The sequence below is a fragment of the Phocoena sinus genome, chromosome 1 (genome assembly GCF_008692025.1).
Source record: "Phocoena sinus isolate mPhoSin1 chromosome 1, mPhoSin1.pri, whole genome shotgun sequence".
NCBI classification, from domain to species: Eukaryota; Metazoa; Chordata; class Mammalia; order Artiodactyla; family Phocoenidae; genus Phocoena; species Phocoena sinus.
The window spans coordinates 9,685,553-9,705,270 of record NC_045763.1 but is presented as its reverse complement, the minus strand read 5'-3'; the positions used below and the strand labels follow the sequence as shown (position 1 = coordinate 9,705,270).

General features: G+C 40.1%; 1 protein-coding gene across 11 annotated transcripts in view; it reads right to left on the bottom strand.

Moving 5' to 3' along the window:
- VPS13D (vacuolar protein sorting 13 homolog D) overlaps positions 1-19,718 on the bottom strand; it is a 245,762-nt gene that overhangs the window by 113,934 nt on the left and 112,110 nt on the right. For all 11 annotated transcript variants that reach the window (XR_004347228.1, XR_004347280.1, XM_032608838.1 and 8 more), the window contains 6 exons: positions 19,167-19,297; positions 18,754-18,929; positions 12,817-12,940; positions 11,784-12,019; positions 7,546-7,654; positions 1,789-1,952 (listed from right to left, as the gene is read on the bottom strand). Coding sequence is in view for 9 of the 11 variants with exons in the window: in XM_032608838.1 (XP_032464729.1) it covers positions 1,789-1,952; positions 7,546-7,654; positions 11,784-12,019; positions 12,817-12,940; positions 18,754-18,929; positions 19,167-19,297 (940 nt within the window). In the remaining 2 variants the exon portion in view is untranslated. The remainder of the gene's footprint in view (positions 1-1,788; positions 1,953-7,545; positions 7,655-11,783; positions 12,020-12,816; positions 12,941-18,753; positions 18,930-19,166; positions 19,298-19,718) is intronic.

The window sequence follows — 19,718 nt, the reverse complement described above, 5'->3', positions numbered from 1 at the left end:
TTTCCAAATACTTTTATTTTGTAATGGGTTTTAACTTGTAAGTCATCTAAAGTCATTTTGGAAGTAAACAAGGTATTAACTGAAAACACACTGATTTCATGGAGAAACTGAGGCACAGGCTAATAAAATAACTTATTCAAAGTTAAAGAGCTGATTTGAATCCAAGTAGTCAGTCATAAAAACACATTTTTTTTTCCTGGCTTTAAAAACATGTATTCTTGTTGTAAAGATAATGGAACATTTTTTTAAACAAACTAAAAAAAAAAATCACTTATAAATCCGAATCTCCATCCCCAGCCCCCAGTACAATAATAGCCTTGGTCTTTTGTCTTCCACTCCAGATCCTGGTGTCTAGGTCCTGCTCTTTCCCAGCTGTGGTTTATGTTCCACTGCTACACAAGCAGTTTTCTAAGTCTGTAGATGGTGGAAGACTCAAGGAGGTTTTTTCTCTACAGCTTTATCAGCACTGATGAAATACTGGCAGGGAGAAGAGATGGGATGCTTCAACTCTTTCTATTTTGTAGCTCCAAAGAAAGAAAGTTTAGGGAAAGAGGGGTAATTCACATTTGGAAGATTAGAGGATAAAAGAAAGTCTATTTTCTTAGATGAACAAGGGTTGATAGTCATAAATGGTTTCTGCAGGTTCTCATGTTTGTGAAGAGCCTTGTGTATCCACTCACTCCTCCATGCCATCTCCTTATGCACAGTCTTTAAAAAGAGATGAAACTTGCCCACAGTGATCTAAAAGTTAAGGTCCCAAATGAATTCTCACAGTGATGGTTCTGACAAGCACCAAACAAAAGTAATTAAGATAGTAGAGGCAGCAGACAAATAGCAATAGAAAATGAGTTAGGCAGTGATCCAATAATTTCTTGTTGTTGATTTTAGTCCTTTGCTCATAAAGAAAATTAACGTTTTTTTTTTTTTTTTTTTTTTTTTGCGGTACACGGGCCTCTCACTGCTGTGGCCTCTCCCGTTGCGGAGCTCCAGATGCGCAGGCTCAGAGGCCATGGCTCACGGGTCCAGCCACTCCGCGGCATGTGGGATCTTCCCGGACCGGGGCACGAACCCGTGTCCCCTGCATCAGCAGGCGGACCCCCAACCACTGTGCCACCAGGGAAGCCCCATTTTTTTTTTTTTTACGTCTTTACTGGAGTATAATTTCTTTACAATGGTGTGCTAGTTTCTGCTTTATAACAAAGTGAATCAGTTATACATATACATATGTTCCCATATCTCTTCCCTCTTGCGTCTCCCTCCCTCCCACCCTCCCTATCCCACCCCTCTAGGTGGTCACAAAGCACCGAGCTGATCTCCCTGTGCTATGCGGCTGCTTCCCACTAGCTATCTACCTTACGTTTGGTAGTGTATATATGTCCATGCCTCTCTCTCGCTTTGTCATAAAAACAATTTGGTTATTCTCTTAATAATTTGTTTCTGCTTTCAAGGGATTTAACAAAATTCTTAGATTTAAAAAAACAAACTGTTCACTTCTCGGGAGCAGCGGTAGGTAGACGTTTGGATGAAAAGACATTCATGTTTCATAACATATCCTTATAGTTTGATTTTTTTTTTTTTTTTTAACATCTCCATGGGCATTTCCATAATGACTTTAAAACATAAAACAGAAACCCAATACTCATGTTTGGAAATACAACAGGTTTCTGTCATTGAAGAAAAATACAAATTCTTACTTCATTTATAGACTCTCTGCTTTTTGGTGTAGATTTCTTCTGAGTCTGAATTTGAAAGCAGTGAACTTGAATCAAAAGTTGCCATGAAAGTTACCTGTTGTCAGTGACTGCAGCAAGACCAGCAATATCTAAGATGGCAGAGCCCTCGGTGGAGCGGGCGGCCAAGGGCTTGCTGGGGTTGTGAGGCACGGAAGAGCCCTCGTGGGCCAGCATGCCTGTGCCAGTCATCCTCCACAGCTGAGAACGCTTCCCTGGTTCCTGTTGGGCAGAGACAGCAAGAGCCATCATGCGCAGCCACGGCTTCATACAAGGGCTTCAAGAGCTTCACACAGGGCTGAATGAGTTCTCAAGTAGGGACTGTACTAAAAGACACTTTCTGATTATGTCAGTGCTTAATTCAAACTTGCACTGCTGTCAATCTCTAGCTGCACTTCGGATAAAATATGCTAAACTCTTGAACCAAACAACTAAAAATGACAATATAAATTTTTTAAATTTATTTTTTTCATACACTTAATACTTTCTGAGCAAACCAGTTAGTCGAGGTTCAATCTAATCTCCTCCACTAGCTACACTGCTATGTTAACTGCTATTCCAGATGGCAGCCCTCCAGTGCCCTTACCTAAAAGAGTGATCCAATTATATGAAGTATATATGATATTCTCAGTATTTGGTCTTTGGTTATCCTCATAACTGGCAGACAACCAGAATTTACCAGAGCTCTCCCCCATCCCACGTTCATAAGGTAAGCATACTACATTGATGGTTTCCAATTTCCAATTTACTGGGTTTACTATTAAGTGGATTGTATTCAAAAGTTATACTAGATTGATTGCTATTAATTCTAAATATATTTTCTCTAAGGAGTATTTTACAAGCAGTCCTTGAACTCCCAGGTCTATCCATGAAAGTCTGTATAATCCATTATATGTAAGAAGTAATAATAATAATAGTAATAACACCTCCTGAATATTTGCTATGTGTCAGCCACTGATCAGTGTGAGTTACACAAAGTAATTCATTTAATTCTCAAAACAAACCAATGAGGTATATACTATTACTGTTCTTACTTACAAATGAAGAAGGTTAAGTCCCAGTGAGATAAAGAAACTTCACCACGGTCACATTAACTAGTAGGTGGTAGAGTGAAGGTCTGAATCCCCAAAGTGTGAGTCCAGGGACGACATGCTTATCCACGTTGCCATACTACCTTTCTAACACAATCCCTATAATTCCATTTCAGGAACACCTAACCATTGAGAATACTCTTTCTATGGGAACGTATACTCCAACTAGACCTGTCAGGATCACATTCTAGGTACCACAAACGCATCCACACGCTGCCCCGCGTTGGAAAGACAGCTTTTGCAACAAAGCTGTCAAAGCTGCATTAAAAGCTAACAAAGTAATATGAATGCTGGAGTCGAATGCCAGGATCTGAAATCCAGCTGCCTCATTTACTAGCTAAGTGACCTTGGATAAGCTACTAAATTTCTCAGAGCTCCTGTTTCCTGATCCTGTCAAAGGGGGAAATTAAGCTACCTCTGAGGGTTCTTGTGATAAGTGTAATAAATACAAGGCACTTTCAGCACATACTTGGCACAGGGTTAATGCCTCGATAAATGTTTGCTATGTTATCATGATCACATCCCTTTACACAGCACATTATGTACAGCATCCTAGTTGATCCCTCTCACAAACCTGGGAGATCAGTGGGAAAATGAGGCTCCGGTAGGAATGTGAAACACCAGATATCATCATCTTTAAGTGGCAAAGCCAGAACTCAAATCTAGAAGATATGATGCTCTTTCTTTTTTTTAATTTTTATTTTATGTTGGAGTATAGCTGATTAGCAGTGTTGTGTTAGTTTCAGGTGTACAGAGAATTGAGCAGACTTCCCTGTGTTACACAGCAGGTCCTCGTTGGTTATCTATTTTCTTTATTTATTATCTATTTTAGATATAGCAGTGTCATGATGCTTTTTCTACTGTGTGCTAATGCCTCTCGTACCTGTGAAAAGAGATGAAACAGCTGCACTTCTCCACCCGCAATCCCCACATGCTTACTTCTCTGTTCACAGTAAGAGAATACATCTATCCCTAGCACCAAAACCACACAGAAAAGCACCTCAATTTTCCTGGAGGTGTTCCAGATCGGGAATCAAAGCACAGACGCCCAGGTGAAACCAAGTTTTCATACATGGATTCCTCTACTGCCTGCCCGTATGTGCAGGCTCATCATCACTGCAAACTACCCAAACCTCCGTTTAAAAACCCAAGAGCCACCATTCTCCTTCCAGTTCCCCTCCCCTGCCCCCTTTCCTCACAATTTAGTCCTAAAACCTTGAGGTGAGACTGAGGGAGGGAGAAGGCCATGGGGGCTGTGTGAGGGTAGGTGGGTATATTGTGGTGGCCCGGCCCAGAGTGGGATGTTGAAACCCAAGGTGGGTGCTGACCCATATCGAGGGGCTGGGGAGGCGAGCCTAGTGTGGGTTGTCAGAGACAGAGACAGGTGAGGAGTGAATTCCTGCAGGAGGTGGGGTTGGACGGGGAGCTGCCCAGCATGTGGAGATCAGGGCCCACGCCAGGTAACAGGGTGTGTCCACACTCGGGGCGGGGGCACAACTGTGATGAGAGAACATGGGTTGCATTCACGGGAACTGATCAAATTAATAAATACATTCTTAGTGCCGGACAAGCGAGTTACAAATATGAAAAGGGAAAAAATTACAATGAGCTTTGTGATGCTGGACTGGAATTAGAGCTATTAGTGTGAACTGCTGGTTCTTAATACACAGAGATAGAGAAATCTGTTGAATATAGAAATACACATATATGTATGCATATGCACGTATGTATATACGCAGATACAATATGTGCCGTGTGTGTGCATATATACGTCATGTATACATAAAATCGCTAGGTCTGTCCCTTGAGAGAGTCTGGGAACAGCGACACCACAACAGCAACAAGGGCACCTAGCGTACATATCTTAAGTTTCTAAATTCCATTCTCTGATAAAAGGAATCAGGGCTCCTCAAAGAAGTGGCAAATTCCGGGAATGCTGCAGGGAAAGTACAAAATGAGCCCAAAATAACTCGCTGTGTCAGAAAGTATGAAAGTGCTCAAGGCATGAGGGGGCATATGTCAAAAGGACACAGGAGGTTAAAGGCACTCCCACCGGCCAAATATGAGAACTGAGGATAAAAATAAACCCTGACAGTAATAGATAACACACTGAATAAAACAGGGAGCCATGGGGACATACATAAAGCTACAGACTGAACTGTGCTCCTGCAAAATCCTTATGCTGAAGACCTAACCCACAGCTGTGATGAAAATGGGGCCTTTGGGTAATAATTAGGCTTAGATGAGGTCATGAGGGTGGGGGTCTCCTGATGGGATCAGTGTCATTAAGACACCAAAGGGCTTGCTTTCTCCTCTCCCCTCACCCCTGACCCCACTCTTGCTCTGCCATCTGAGGACACGGTAAGAAGGCTGCAGTCCAAAACTAGAAGAAGGGCCCCCTCCGGGAACCGACTTGCCCGGCACCCTGATCTTGGACCTCCTAGCTTCCAGAACTGCGAGAAATAAATTCTCATTGTTTAGTCTATATTATTTTGTTCTGGAAGTCCAAGCTAATACACATGCATGCATACATACATACATAGAAAACTTGATGAGGAACAGGATATTTACAGAGTCTCAAAGCACCTCTCCACAAAATATTTACTAAATACAAGGGAAAAGAAAAACTTCCTTCACAGTGGAGAAGGCTGGCAGACATCACCTTAAGCAAGTGCTAACGTTAACGGCACCAGCAACAGGACAAATCCACTTTACAGAATTTCTACCAACTTTTCTGTAAATTTGAGATTCTTTCAAAACAGTAAAAAAAAAAAAAAAATCCCAAAAAACAAACAAACAAAAACCTGAGAGGTCAACCTTCTACTCTTGGTTTCTAATTCAAGCACATAGGTCCATTTCCTAGTGCCAATTCAGAGAACATTGCCTAGTTTTAGATGTCAACGTAACTCACTCATCACCTTCCCTCCCACTTACCGGTTTTCATCCTCATCAAGTGAAATGACAACTGTGAAAGTGTGTAAATTATAAAATTTTACGTGAAGTATTTTTTGCTACTTAATTAAAAGAAGTCTGTTTCTGTCCACTTAGCATACACCAGCCCTTGGAAATCCCATGTATGTATATTTATTATTAGTGTTTTGCTGATCACACCCGGTGATCATACTCCACTGATATATCATCTTTCTCTTGAGTTGGTTTCCATTCCCTCTAACATCCTCATTAACTTGAACATTTCTTTGAAGGTCATCTGCATCATTTCCAAGGGCTCTTCTATTTTTTTCCCAATTCCTTGATTTCTGTTAGACTCTTTTATTTTTAGATTATTGCCTTTTAAAATTTCCTTTTTCAAAATGTTCAATAAAGTCTAGAAAATTGTTTACTTTCAATTACTACATCTCATGGTCTCTTTACCCATCACCATTCCCAAATCTTATTTCTAAAATGTATCTAACACATAAACACAGTCTTATATAAAAGAATGTGATAACATTTTAAGCAAATTTGAATTATGTGACTTTCAGCTGGTATGACATAAAAACACATGTAGAAGTACTGGTTGATTGATAGATAGATGAAGAACCTTGAAAACATTAGGATAACTGAAAGAAACCCTTCATTAAAGACCACTCATATATTGACCAAAGTCCAGAACAGGGGCGTCTACAGTGACAGAGAGTAGATTAACGACTGCTTAGAGCTGGGAAGTAAGGAGAATGCGGGGGTGATAGCTAAAGGATACAGGGTTCTTTCTTGAGGTGATGAAAATGTTCTAAAATTGAGTGTGGTTAAAGTAGTACCTACTGTGGATATATTAAAACCCACTGAATTGTATATTTTAAATGGGTGATTTGTATGGTATATGAATTATATCTCAATAAAGCTGTTAAAAATATAAAAGTGAATTAGAAACACATGTATTAAAGTTTCATTTGATGTGCAAAATCTGAAATAATTTGAATCTATCCCCCATTAAAAATGCGGTAAGAGTTGTACAACCTCAAAGCCAAATGAGTCATAAACCACCTACATTACTGCCACACATGATAGCACTTTAGATGATTAAAGGGCATCCTCTGTCAGCATTAAGGCCACTTATGTTGGAAACACACAACCTCTGTCAGGGTTGTTTTTGGATTATATGATTTATATTATGCAAAATTTTCCAGAACACACCCCTCAGGTAAATGGTTTCAAATAATTATAGCTGCTGATCTTCCTCCTCTTAAAGTAATTTCTGCACCTCTGTGTTCTCAAACAACATTCATTTTGAAGTCTGAACTATTTATTACCAGTCTTTCTGTCAGTCACAATATTTCTGGTCAAACTTTACTCTTTCTCTCAATATCTAGGTCTATTAGCATAATCATTTCATAAACTAACTTGAAAAGAATGTTGGCATAAAAAGGGAAAAAACTGTCAGTGTGATAATTTTTCCACTGAGTTTAGGGAAGAGTAGATTAGGGGAGTGTTACAATAGAAAGTAATGAAAACGACAAATCACAAGTTTGAAAAAAAATAAATTCAAGAATTAAGTTCTTCGAAAAGGTATCAAAGATGAGAAGGGCTTGGAATTCCTAGAGCAGGCGTCGTGGGACAGTGGGGAGAACAACAACTGGAGCAGTCAAGACACCCAAGTTCCATCTGAGCACGGGCCTAGGTCTCTGCTTGCTCATCTGCAAAACGAGGGGGTGGACCAGGTGGCCCCTATCCCTTCCAGGGCTAAAAATCTTTTCTTCTAAACTCCAAGTTCTAAGCTCTCTTACCTTCTTCTTTAAAATGACTCTCTGTGTCTTCGGTGAGACATCCAAGACGAGCTCTGCACAGGTAATGGCTCTGTTGGAAGCCACAGGCCGTCCTGTCCCCTCCTGTAAACTAGAATTGAAAAAACAGTAACAATCATAACACACACACACACACGTATACACGTGGACTCGCATGCGTATTCATGTACTCATAAGCAAACGGCTAAACCTCCACCATAAAGAAGATAATTCTTCTTTAATCATAGAAGAAAAAGCCTGACTCAAGCTGTAGAAAGATCAAGGTTGTGCTGTTTTCCTGCACAGTTCAAAGATTCATTTGTCAGAAGACATACTCTGACATTTCCCCTCTCCTGATAATTTCAGTGGCTTAAAATTCAGACATAAAAGGATGACTATATATCTTTAGAGACAAAAAACCAAAAACTAATCCAGACATTCCAAGGGTCCAAGAATTAGTTCTACTGTTTGCCAGGAAGATGATCAGAATTATTGCATCCCCATGTCTTAGCAAGAAATCAGAAGTCCCTTAAGGATGAAAAGAAAACAAAGGGTTCATAATCACCTTCCTCCAATTCCACCTGCTTGTGTTTCTCTATGGCTTAAGAATACTAAGCTTTATGGAATGTTGCAGCCTAACTACACTTTAGGGTACTTCAATGAGATTTTATTTAGATTATCCTCCTGTTTCCACTAATCTCTATCATCAAAAAATGGACTGAAAAATTCCGAGTTAAAAACCTGTTTTCATGATATCAAAAGCACAAGTGACCAAAAAAATTTTGACTTCAACAACATTAAAAAACTTTTATCCTTCCGAAAGACATTACCAAGAAAGTAAAAAGACAATCCACGGAATGGGAGAAGATATTTGCAAATCATATATCTGATATGGGATTTGTATCCGTATTATATAAGGAGCTTAAAAATTCAAAAAGGCAAAAAAATCTAATCTAAAAATGGGCCAAGGATTTGAATAGACATTTCCCCAAAGATATACAAATAGGGAATTCCTTGGCAGTCCAGTGGTTAGGAGCCACCGCTTTCAACGCCGTGGCCAGGGCGGCCCGGGTTCACTACCTGGTTGGGGAACTATGATCCCGCAAGCTGTGCGACATGGTCAAAAAACACACAAACAAACAAACAAAAAAGATACACAAATGGGAATAAGCACATGATAAGATCTTCAATATCATTAATTATTATGGAAATGCAAATCAAAACCGCAATGAGATAACATTACCTATTCAGTAGAATTACTACAATCAAAATAAGGTGGAGGGCTTCCCTGGTGGCGCAGTGGTTGAGGATCTGCCTGCCAATGCAGGGGACACGGGTTCGAGCCCTGGTCTGGGAAGATCCCACATGCCGCGGAGCAACTAGGCCCGTGAGCCACAACTACTGAGCCTGCGTGTCTGGAGCCTGTGCTCCGCAACAAGAGAGGCCTCGATAGTGAGAGGCCCGCACACCGCAATGAAGAGTGGCCCCCGCCTGCCGCAGCTAGAGAAAGCCCTCGCACAGAAACGAAGACCCAACACAGTCAAAAATAAATAAATTAATTAATTAATTAAAAAAAAAAAAAAAAAAAAAAAAAGGTGGAAAACAGGGCTTTCCTGGTGGCACAGTGGTTAAGAACCCACCTGCCAATGCAGGGGACACGGGTTCGAGCCCTGGTCCAGGAAGATTCCACATGCCGCGGAGCAACTGAGCCTGTGCGTCACAACTGCTAAACCTGTGAGCCACAACTACTGAGCCCATGTGCCACAACTACTGAAGCCTGTGTGCCTAGAGCCCATGCTCCGCAGCAAGAGAAGCCACTGCAATGAGAAGCCCGTGCACCACAAGGAAGAGTAGCCCCCACTCACCGCAACTAGAGAACGCCCACACATAGCAACGAATACCCAACACAGCCAAAAATAAATAAATAAAATAAATTTTAAAAAAACATTAAAAAAAAATTTTTTTTTAAGTGGAAAACAAAAAGCACTACTGAGAATGTAGAGAAACCGGAACCCTTACACATTACTGGTGGGACATAAAATGATTCAGCTCCTGTGGAAAATAGCATAGCAGTTCCTCAAAAAGGTAAACATAGGGGCTTCCCTGGTGGCACAGTGGTTGAGAGTCCACCTGCCGATGCAGCGGACACGGGTTCGTGCCCCGGTCCGGGAAGATCCCACATGCCGCGGAGCGGCTGGGCCCGTGAGCCATGGCTGCTGAGCCTGCGCCTCTGGAGCCTGTGCTCCGCAACGGGAGAGGCCACAACAGTGAGAGGCCCGTGTACCGCAAAAAAAAAAAAAAAAAAAAAAAAAAAAAAAGGTAAACATAAAATTACCGTAGAACCCAGCAATTCCACTCCTAGGTATATACGTGAAAGAATTAAAAACAAGTACTTAAACAAGTACATGTATGGGCATGCTGATAGCACTGTTCACAACAGCCAAAAGGTAGAGACAACGCAATGTCCATCAAAGGAAGAACGGACAAAATGTGGTACAGACACACAATGGAATATTACTCAGCCATAACAGGAATGAAACAGTGATACATGCTACAGTGTGGATGAACCTTGAAAACATCACGCTAAGTGAAAGAAGCCAGACACAAAAGGTCACATATTTTATGATAATTTATGTGAAATATCTGAAATAGGTAAATCCTGAGAGACAGAAAGCAGATTGGTGGTTTCCAGGGGCTGAGAGAAGAGGTTTAATGGGGGAGTCACTACTTAATGGGTTTGGGGTGATGAAAACATTTTGGAACTAGACAGAGGTGGTGGCTGTACAATATCACGAATATACTAAATGCCATTGAACTGATCACTTTAAAATGGTTAATTTTATGGTATATGAACTTCACCTCAATTTAAAACAAAACAAAACAAAACTAGTCTCCTTTCTCATCGTCAGTTCTCACCAAATATGCGAAGAAATAGGATCTACTGCACTTCAAAATAGGGGTCAACCCCTTAGCACACTAAGATTCCCAGGAACTTCTCTTTTTCTCTATCCATATCTGTTCAACCCATTAAACTCATAATTCTCCATTAGGATTCTTCAGTTAAACAGCTTAGTAACTACTGAATTTAACATAAGAAAGTAAAGAGAAAAACATGAATAGCAACCAGATTAAGGACTGGTTTTTCAGGCACTAAAACCTTAAGCATGTCATACTACTGAGTGCCATAATCTTTAAAAAGAAAGAAACACACATGATTGACTTAATTAAAACAAGATAAGCATCTCAGCACCATCATTATCAAAAGAGAACTGTAATAAACAAGGAAAAGAAGGGCTATTCTAAGCAAAGATGCCTATTCAATTCATTATTAGTGAAATCTGGAGTCTAGGTAGCTGAGAGAGACACTGCACAGACTCAGAGATGATTTTGTGGGCGTCAGGCACATACAAAAATATTTCATGAGCAAAATTATTCAGAACATTTTGCACAGAAATATGACTTTAAATGCCCTGTTCACCAGGTGACTTATATTTGGAATGCTAAAGATTAGGCTATCTTCCCAGTTTCTTCAACTTTAAAACTGGCCCTGTAACCAGCACAGAAACAAACTATATTTATGTGTTGGTGGAATGACTACTTTTGAAAGCCTAACATTTTGAATCTCTACGTACCTATCTCTGTACCAATCTAACAGAATTAGAATAAGCTCACTATTCCTCACCTGTCTTTTCTTTCTAAATACAACTAACTAGTCAGACAACAGTGAAGATTATAATTCTAAGACAACTGGAATTACTGTCAAGTTAAACTCCTCTGCTTGCCTTTAGGTGATTATTAAAAAGACCTTTAAGTGTCTGCTTCATCAGAATTCTCAATGGAAGAGGAGAGTCAGAATGGTGACTTGAATGATTATGGATGAAGATTAGTCAGTTTCAAATGAGGAAAGAGGTAAAACAAAAAATGGCTAGAAGTTTAAAGCAAGAGAAATTTAAAACATTATAATAACAATGCCTTAAGGGAGTTGTTAGATACTAGAATGGATTATTGGGGATAGATTATTAAAAAGAGAAGAGTCTTGCCTTTTTGGATAAGTTTTACTCTAGCCAGAAGACAAGGGTTTAGACTAAAGACCTCTCAAGATAGAGCCTGAGCCTAGGATTTGGTAAAGAATGGAAGGAATCTTCGTTCATCCCTTAGCCTCCTGAGAACTGCTTAAAATTTAAAACCGGTTAATAATTAGAGTTTTCTGCTTTACGAACAGTAATTTAACTCAGAATTACCCAGAGAACGTATATGTAGCAGCAATGTAAATGAAATTTTCATAATAAAGCTGTCGGTTATCCTGGAAATCATTCATGTTGCAGTTGATCTCAGAGGAACCTGCCCCTTTAACAGTAAGAGTGATAAAAGGTGGCAGGGTGGGTTCGTCCCAGGCATAATCCAAGGAAGTCATGGGCTTCACTTCAGTTCGGAGCCTGGGTTCAGCAACGCCATGCTGAGTGAAGACAACCGGGACCTACAGTAAGGGCGGAGAGGATAAAGAGGACTTTCAGTCAGAGCGGTGGTATTGGAAAGTTATCAGTGCCTCCTAGGTTTAAGTCCCAGATCCTTCCCAAATGAACCCTACACAGCATATAACCACAAGGGAGGCTCATCATGTGGCCTCTTCAAATGCCTCTCTAATCATCTTCAAAATTGCAAAAAGCCCACCAATTAGACATGGGCCACAGCCTGTTGGGTAAAGGGTTTTGAGAAGCTCTGCCACGCCAAATACCTAGAGGAAGCTTCTCTGTCCTTTCAATGGCATCTAGTCTACCCTCAACCCCCTGGGATACACTTTGAACAAAAATTTTGGAATTCATCTATGGAAAGTCACATATTTTAAGATGTAAGGCATAATTTAAAATAGAATCTAATGATTTCCATCTTGGCTTTACTTGGAAGATTCATAAAAGAGCTCACTGTAACTAAGCAACAGGAAGAATGCCCGCCATTCTACCGGGCATTTGTCAATCTGATTCTGATTCCTCTCTCTCTGTTTATATGGAAATGTCTACAGAGGGCACCGTGCCAACCAAACTATCTAGTCAAAATAAATTCTGGGGACTGAGAAGTCCCTTCTGGACAAGGCTGCCCAGCAATCAAAATAACCAGCAGAAACCACCTCCCAATGGTAAGATTTCTAAGATCCTGTATGGCTTCTTTTGAACCCAAGTTTAAAATGTACTTCATTCACCATTATCTTAAGGGCAGTATATATTCCACTTTCCCGCATATGAAACAGCCAAACTGGCTCTCAACTCCCCTTGATACCTTAGAAAAGTTGTCAATTCGGAAAGGAGGGGGTAACTGATCTGTATCACTAAAGGAGATCCTATAGGTAGCTCCTCGAAGAGTTATTTCCACACGCAGGAAGAAGCATTTTCCCAGAGTGTCTCTGCAGCAAAAGGAAACAAAAGAGGCTGCATAAAATGGAGGGAACAAGCTCCAGTTCACAATCTCCTCATACTTCTCATGATCACCACTGTGCGCTCTCTGATCACATTAGAAAAAGTAGAAATTGACAGTATAATCACACAGTAAAAAAGAATTCATTCAAGCAACTTTGAACAGCACGCCATAACTGTATGAGATCTACAAATTTTACTTAGGGTTTGTTTTGGGTCCTAGCGTCAGTGCAGCAAATGAGTAAATATTGGTTGAACTACATAAAATTGTTAGTATTAGACTACTTTTGACCTAGAAAAGAGGAATTTCACATGGTTCAAACTAATATATTGATGTTATTGATAAACAGGGTTTGCACTGTAGGATGAGGGAAGGTGAGGAAGAATCCTGTGGATTGGAGGTATCAGTATGTGATCATAATTTACGTGGGTGTTGTGTGTGTGTGTGTGTGTGTGTGTGTGTGTACTTAAATACAGATAAACCACTGGAGAGAATGGAAAGAAAGCTCTTCCTTAGGGAAGAATATCAGTTAATAAATGTAGAAGAAATGAGAGAACCAGAAAATCACCATTTTGCAACCACCAATGTAATAACTGATTCAGGTAAGAACCATCAAACCACTGAGTGAAAGGTTTTGGGGAAACAGAACATACACACAGTCTCAAGTTATCCCCCCAATGGACTAGTCCTGTTTACAAAGAAGAAAAGGTAACTTCACAATACAGAGACCTGGTGGACACCAGCTAAACCAAATGATGATCGAATTTAGCAACATCAATAATAGGACCAACAGACGTCACAGGCCTCCGGATGTGATGCAGTGGGAAACACGTACCACCGCAGAAGTAGTACTCTTACCAAAAATGGATGGCCCCAATTTTTTTTTTTTTTGGCCCAAATTTATATATAAAAAACCATCATGAAACAAACAACCCCATCCAAAAATGGGCAGAAGACCTAAATAGACATTTCTCCAAAGAAGATATACAGAATGCCAACAAACACATGAAAGAATGCTCAACATCATTAATCATTAGAGAAATGCAAATCAAAACTACAATGAGATATCATCTCACACCAGTCAGAATGGCCATCATCAAAAAATCTAGAAACAATAAATGCTGGAGAGGGTGTGGAGAAAAGGGGACACTCTTGCACTGCTGGTGGGAATGTGAATTGGTTCAGCCACTGTGGAGAACAGTATGGAGGTTCCTTAAAAAACTACAAATAGAATTACCATATGACCCAGCAATCCCACTACTTGGCATATACCCTGAGAAAACCAAAATTCAAAAAGAGTCAGGTACCAAAATGTTCATTGCAGCTCTATTTACAATAGCCAGGACATGGAAACAACCTAAGCGCCCATCATCGGATGAATGGATAAAGAAGATGTGGCACATATACACAATGGAATATTACTCAGCCTTAAAAAGAAATGAAATTGAGCTATTTGTAATGAGATGGATAGACCTAGAGTCTGTCATACAGAGTGAAGTAAGTCAGAAAGAAAAAGACAAATACCGTAGGCTAACACATATATATGGAATTTAAGGGAAAAAAATGTCATGAAGAACCTAGGGGTAAGATAGGAATAAAGACGCAGACCTACTGGAGAACGGACTTGAGGGTATGGGGAGGGGGAGGGGTGAGTTTTGACAGGGCGAGAGAGAGTCATGGACATATACACACTAACAAACGTAGTAAGGTAGATAGCTGGGGGGAAGCAGCCGCAAGGCACAGGGATATTAGCTCGGTGCTTTGTGACAGCCTGGAAGGGTGGGATGGGGAGAGTGGGAGGGAGGGAGACGCAAGAGGGAAGACATATGGGAACATATGTATATATATAGCTGATTCACTTTGTTATAGAGCAGAAACTAACACACCATTGTAAAGCAATTGTACCCCAATAAAGATGTTTAAAAAAAAAAAAAAAAAAAACATCATGGATTCCCTGGTGGCACAGTTGTTGAGAGTCCGCCTGCCGATGCAGGGGACACGGGTTTGTGCCCCGGTCTGGGAAGATCCCACATGCCGAGGAGCGGCTAGGCCCGTGAGCCATGGCCACTGAGCCTGCGCATCCGGAGTCTGTGCTCCGCAACAGGAGAGGCCACAATGAGAGGCCCGCGTACCGCAAAAAAAAAAAAAAAAACCATCAGAAAAATCCAGAAAATAAAACATTCTACCAGACACCGGCTTGGACTCCAAAAATGTCAACGTCAATAAAGACAAAAAGGGAAACGTGAGACTATGACTATTCTAGATTAAAGGAGATGAGATACACCAGCCAAATAAAATGCATGATCCTTCACTGGGTCCTAGATCTGGGGAGGAAGGTTGCTATGAAGGACATTTTAGAGAACTATTTATTTAAAAACATAATCAATATTAAATTTCTTCAGTGTGTAATGACAGGTAATAAAGTTTTTATGGCTCAAGTATCATGATGACTTCACATTACTTTCAAATGGTTTGGGAAAAAAAAATGTATGTGTGCACGTGTGGAGAGAGAACAAGAACAGACCAAATGTTGAAATGTAGGAAAATCTAGGTAAAAGAGGGGTGCCTCTGTACTACTCTTATAAGTTTTCTGTGGGTTTAAACTGTTTCAAAATGAAAATGTGAGGAAAGTAAAGGAAGGAAACAGCTGGCTCAGGTCCCTGCTCAGTAGGTTAGGGTCACACACTGAAACTATTTCAAAAGGATTAACAAAGGTACACAAGCCATCCTTCTGCCACCCTCCACCCCTTTTACTTCCTTTTCTTCTTTTTTGAAGTAACGATGAGTAACTTTTTTGTTTAATTCTGAATTGGCTTCACACCACACAACAGATCTGGGCTGCCTCCACCAAGGCAGTATATAAACCAATGGTGGTTTCAGCTGCAGAATTCCTCACCTTCCCCTGCCCGCCCCCACCACAAAATCTTGTGGGGCAGGGGTCCCCAACCCCTGGTCCTCGGTGGACAGGGCCACACGGCAGGAGGTGAGCGGTGGGCAAGCGAGCGAAGCTTCATCTGCCGCTCCCCATCACTTGCATTACCACCTGAACCATCCCCCCACCCCACCATCCGTGGAAAAACTGTCTTTGACGAAACTGGTCCCTGGTGCCAGAAAGGTTGGGGACCGCTGTTGTGGGGAACATATGATACTACCAGATAGGAGTTCTGGTTGAAGTAGGGATGAGGGCATTGGAGCCCTGCCCACTTTGCTCCCTTGACCTGTAAAGTCACCTCCTTAGACCCCAATGGCCCCTAGGAACATAGCTGAAAAACCACTATGCCAGAAGCAATTAACTCTAATAAGGGGGGGCCAGGGCAGAGGATAATTAAGAAAGGCACATCATCAACAAAAACAGAAACAAAGAAAAACCTCAGATAACGCATTTTTTTAGTCAAATATAAATACTATTTTGGATCATCTATTATTAAATTAGCCTTTTTTCTGTTCCCTTACAATAGTGTTCTCCATAGAGACCTAACCATAAGGTATAAATGATTAAATACTGCTTCTAAATGTGTTGAAATGGCACTGATTTCAGTGTCTTTAGCTTCAAAAAGCATTTGATGAAAAAAATTAAAGAGGACAGAAATAAATAGAAAGTCGTCCCATGTTCATGGATTAGAAGACTTAGTATTGTCAAGATGTCAACGCTACCCAAAGTGGATCTACAGATCTAACACAACCCCCATCAAAATTCCAAGTGTTTTTTTTTCCCCCCAGAAATAGTAAAATTCAGATGGAATCTCAAGGGACTCCAAATAGCCAAAATTGTCTTGAAAAAGAACAAAGATGGAAGTCTCACACTTCCTAACTTCAAAACTTATTACAAAACTACTAATTTAAAAAAATGTGTGATATTGGCAAAAAGATACAATATGAATGAATAGAATAGACAGCCCAGAAATAAACCCTCACATATAGGGTCAACCAAGTTTTGACCAGGGTGTCAACACCATACCATGGGGAAAGGAAAGTCTTTGCAACAAATGGTGTTGGGAAAACTGGATATCCACAAACAAAAGAATGAAGTTGGACCCTCACCTTACACTAAATAGAAACATTAACTCAAAATGGATCAAAGACCTACATGTAAGAGCTAAAACTATAAAATTCTCAGAAGAAAACAGCGGGGAAAGCTTCATAACACTGGATTTGGCAATGATTTCTTGGATACGACACCAAAAGCACAGGCAACAAAAGTTAAAATAGGTAAGTTGGACTACATCGAAATTAAAAACTGTAAATCACAGAACACAATCAACAGAGTGAAAAGGCAACGTATGGAATGGGAGAAAATATATGCAAATTATGTATCTCATAAGGGGTTAGTATTCAGAATATATAAAGGACTCCTACAACTCAACAGCAACAAAAATAATTCGAAAATGGACAAAGGAGTTGAATAGACATGTCTCCCAAAAAGATGTACAAACGTCCAAAGAGCACATGAAAAGAAGTTCAACATCACTAATAATTAGGGAAATGAGAATCAAAACCATGAGATACCACCTCACACCCATTACTATCAGAAAGGCAAAAAATAACAAGTGTTGGTGAGGGTATGGAGAAATTGGAACCCTTGTGAGCTATTGGCAGGAATGTAAAATGGTGAAATGTAAATGGTGAATGTAAAAATGGTGCTACTGTATAGCACAGGGAACTATATTCAATATCCTGTGATAAACCATAATGGAAAAGAATATGAAAGAGAATGTATATATACGTGTAACTGAATCACCATGCTGTACAGCAGAAATTAACACAACATTGTAAATCAACTATACTTGAATATATATAATTTCACTGCACTAGAGTGAAATAAAATGTAATAAACTATCACCAAAAAAGAAAAAAAAAGGACGTTCTGACACATTACAACATGGACGAACCTTGAGAACATTATGCTAAGTGAAATAAGTCACTCATAAAAAGACAAATATTGTATGATTTCACTTATCTGAGGTACCTAGAGTAGTCAAATTCATACAGAAAGGAAAACAGTGGTTGCCAGGGGTTAAGAAAGGGAAAAAGAGGAGCAGTTGTTTAATGGGTACAGAGTTTCCATTTTGCAAGAGGAAAAGAGTTTAGGAGATTGTTTGCACAACATGAATGTACTTAACACTAGTGAAGTTAAAAATGGTGAAGATAGTAAATTTTACGTTATGTGCCTGATGCCCACAAAATCATCTCTGGGTCTTTATGCTATCTTTCTCATATGGTATGTGTATTTTACCACAATTTTTAAAGTTTAATACATTTTTTTTTTAAGCAATGGGTGAAAGCAGAAAAAGAAAGCAGTCATCCTGTACTACTTGAGGCTGAATTTTGTTGATTTTTCTTAACAAGGACCTGAGGGTCACTGGGTTGGGCTAAGAAGGCCAGGTGATTTACTGAAACTGCATCAAATGAGAGAAGAGTTTGTACAATGTGCAAGAACAGGCAAAAACATTTATAATCAAAGCTGCCATCTAAATGCTGACAGAGTTGTGGGTAACAGTGAGATCAGTACTACCCCCTGAACACGTGACCTCAGACGACAGCAAGTGCACAATGGTCAAAACTGTCAATGTTCCCTTTAACTCACTGCATCAAAATGTTCACTCCTCCTTGCCTGGTCTTTGCAGTTTTATGACCTTTGAGCCAGAAACATATGTGTGCATTTCATGAAGAGTAGTCTTACTATTTATTACTATTTACAGCTTTATAAATATCTGAAATTTATATGGTATTTACAGCTTACTATTTACATTACTGCACCTCAATTGAGGCTACTTTTTGTCTAAATATAGTCTCTGAACTTACCTCATGTTGATATGGAAGGAATTATTCTTGTTGACTTCAAAGCCTCCAGACCAAATACAATTGGGAACATCCATCAATCGGACACATAACAGCTGATCGTAGTCATTCCGAGGCCAATGGAACACCACACTGGAACCAGGAAGGGTGGAAATGTAACCTTCAGGATTGGCTGTTCCCTAAAACACACAGGATCATTGGCTTTAGTCAAAAGCCAAGTCAAGACGTAAATGCTTACTGAGTATCTATCTACTCTGAGCCTTGCCCTCTACCAGGAGCTATATTTAGGATACCAAAGGCACAAAATGATTATTCACATCAAAAAACTTAGTGTTGACGGGGAGATAAGCCCTGGCATTAAAACTCACTGTGCTATTAAATAAATACTAGTTAATCTTCAAAAGCAAGCTGCTTACCTGTCCCCTGGCAAATTCCCTCTGTGCAAATGCAAGCTTGTGAGATGATTTATTATCTAACAGGTAACGGGGAGCGAAGATTACCATACAGGTGTCGATATATCGGCCTCGGCCTTTCTTGACATCAATACCTACAAATAACAAGAACCAGTTCCATGAGTTAATCAGAAGGAAAAAAATTTGTGGTCTAAAAAAATTAAATAGCCTTCACAATTTCTCTGAAAAAACAATTGTAGCACCCAGAGAATCTGTCAAGGCTCCTAAGAATGGAATGAAAACAGCAACAGCACTCAAAGTATTATACTTTATTCCCATTTAGGCCTTAAAAAGTCTCCATGGCAACATCAATGTTCCCATAATTCCTAGCTTCTTCAAAAAGTGTGTACAACTATAACAACAACTAAAACACACAGGTGTTCAGTTTGGTTTCCATTTATAAAACTAAGACAGGGACTTCCCTGGTGGCGCAGTGGCTAAGAATCCGCCTGCCAATGCAGGGGACACAGGTTCAAGCCCTGGTCCGGGAAGATCCCACATGCCGCAGAGCAACTA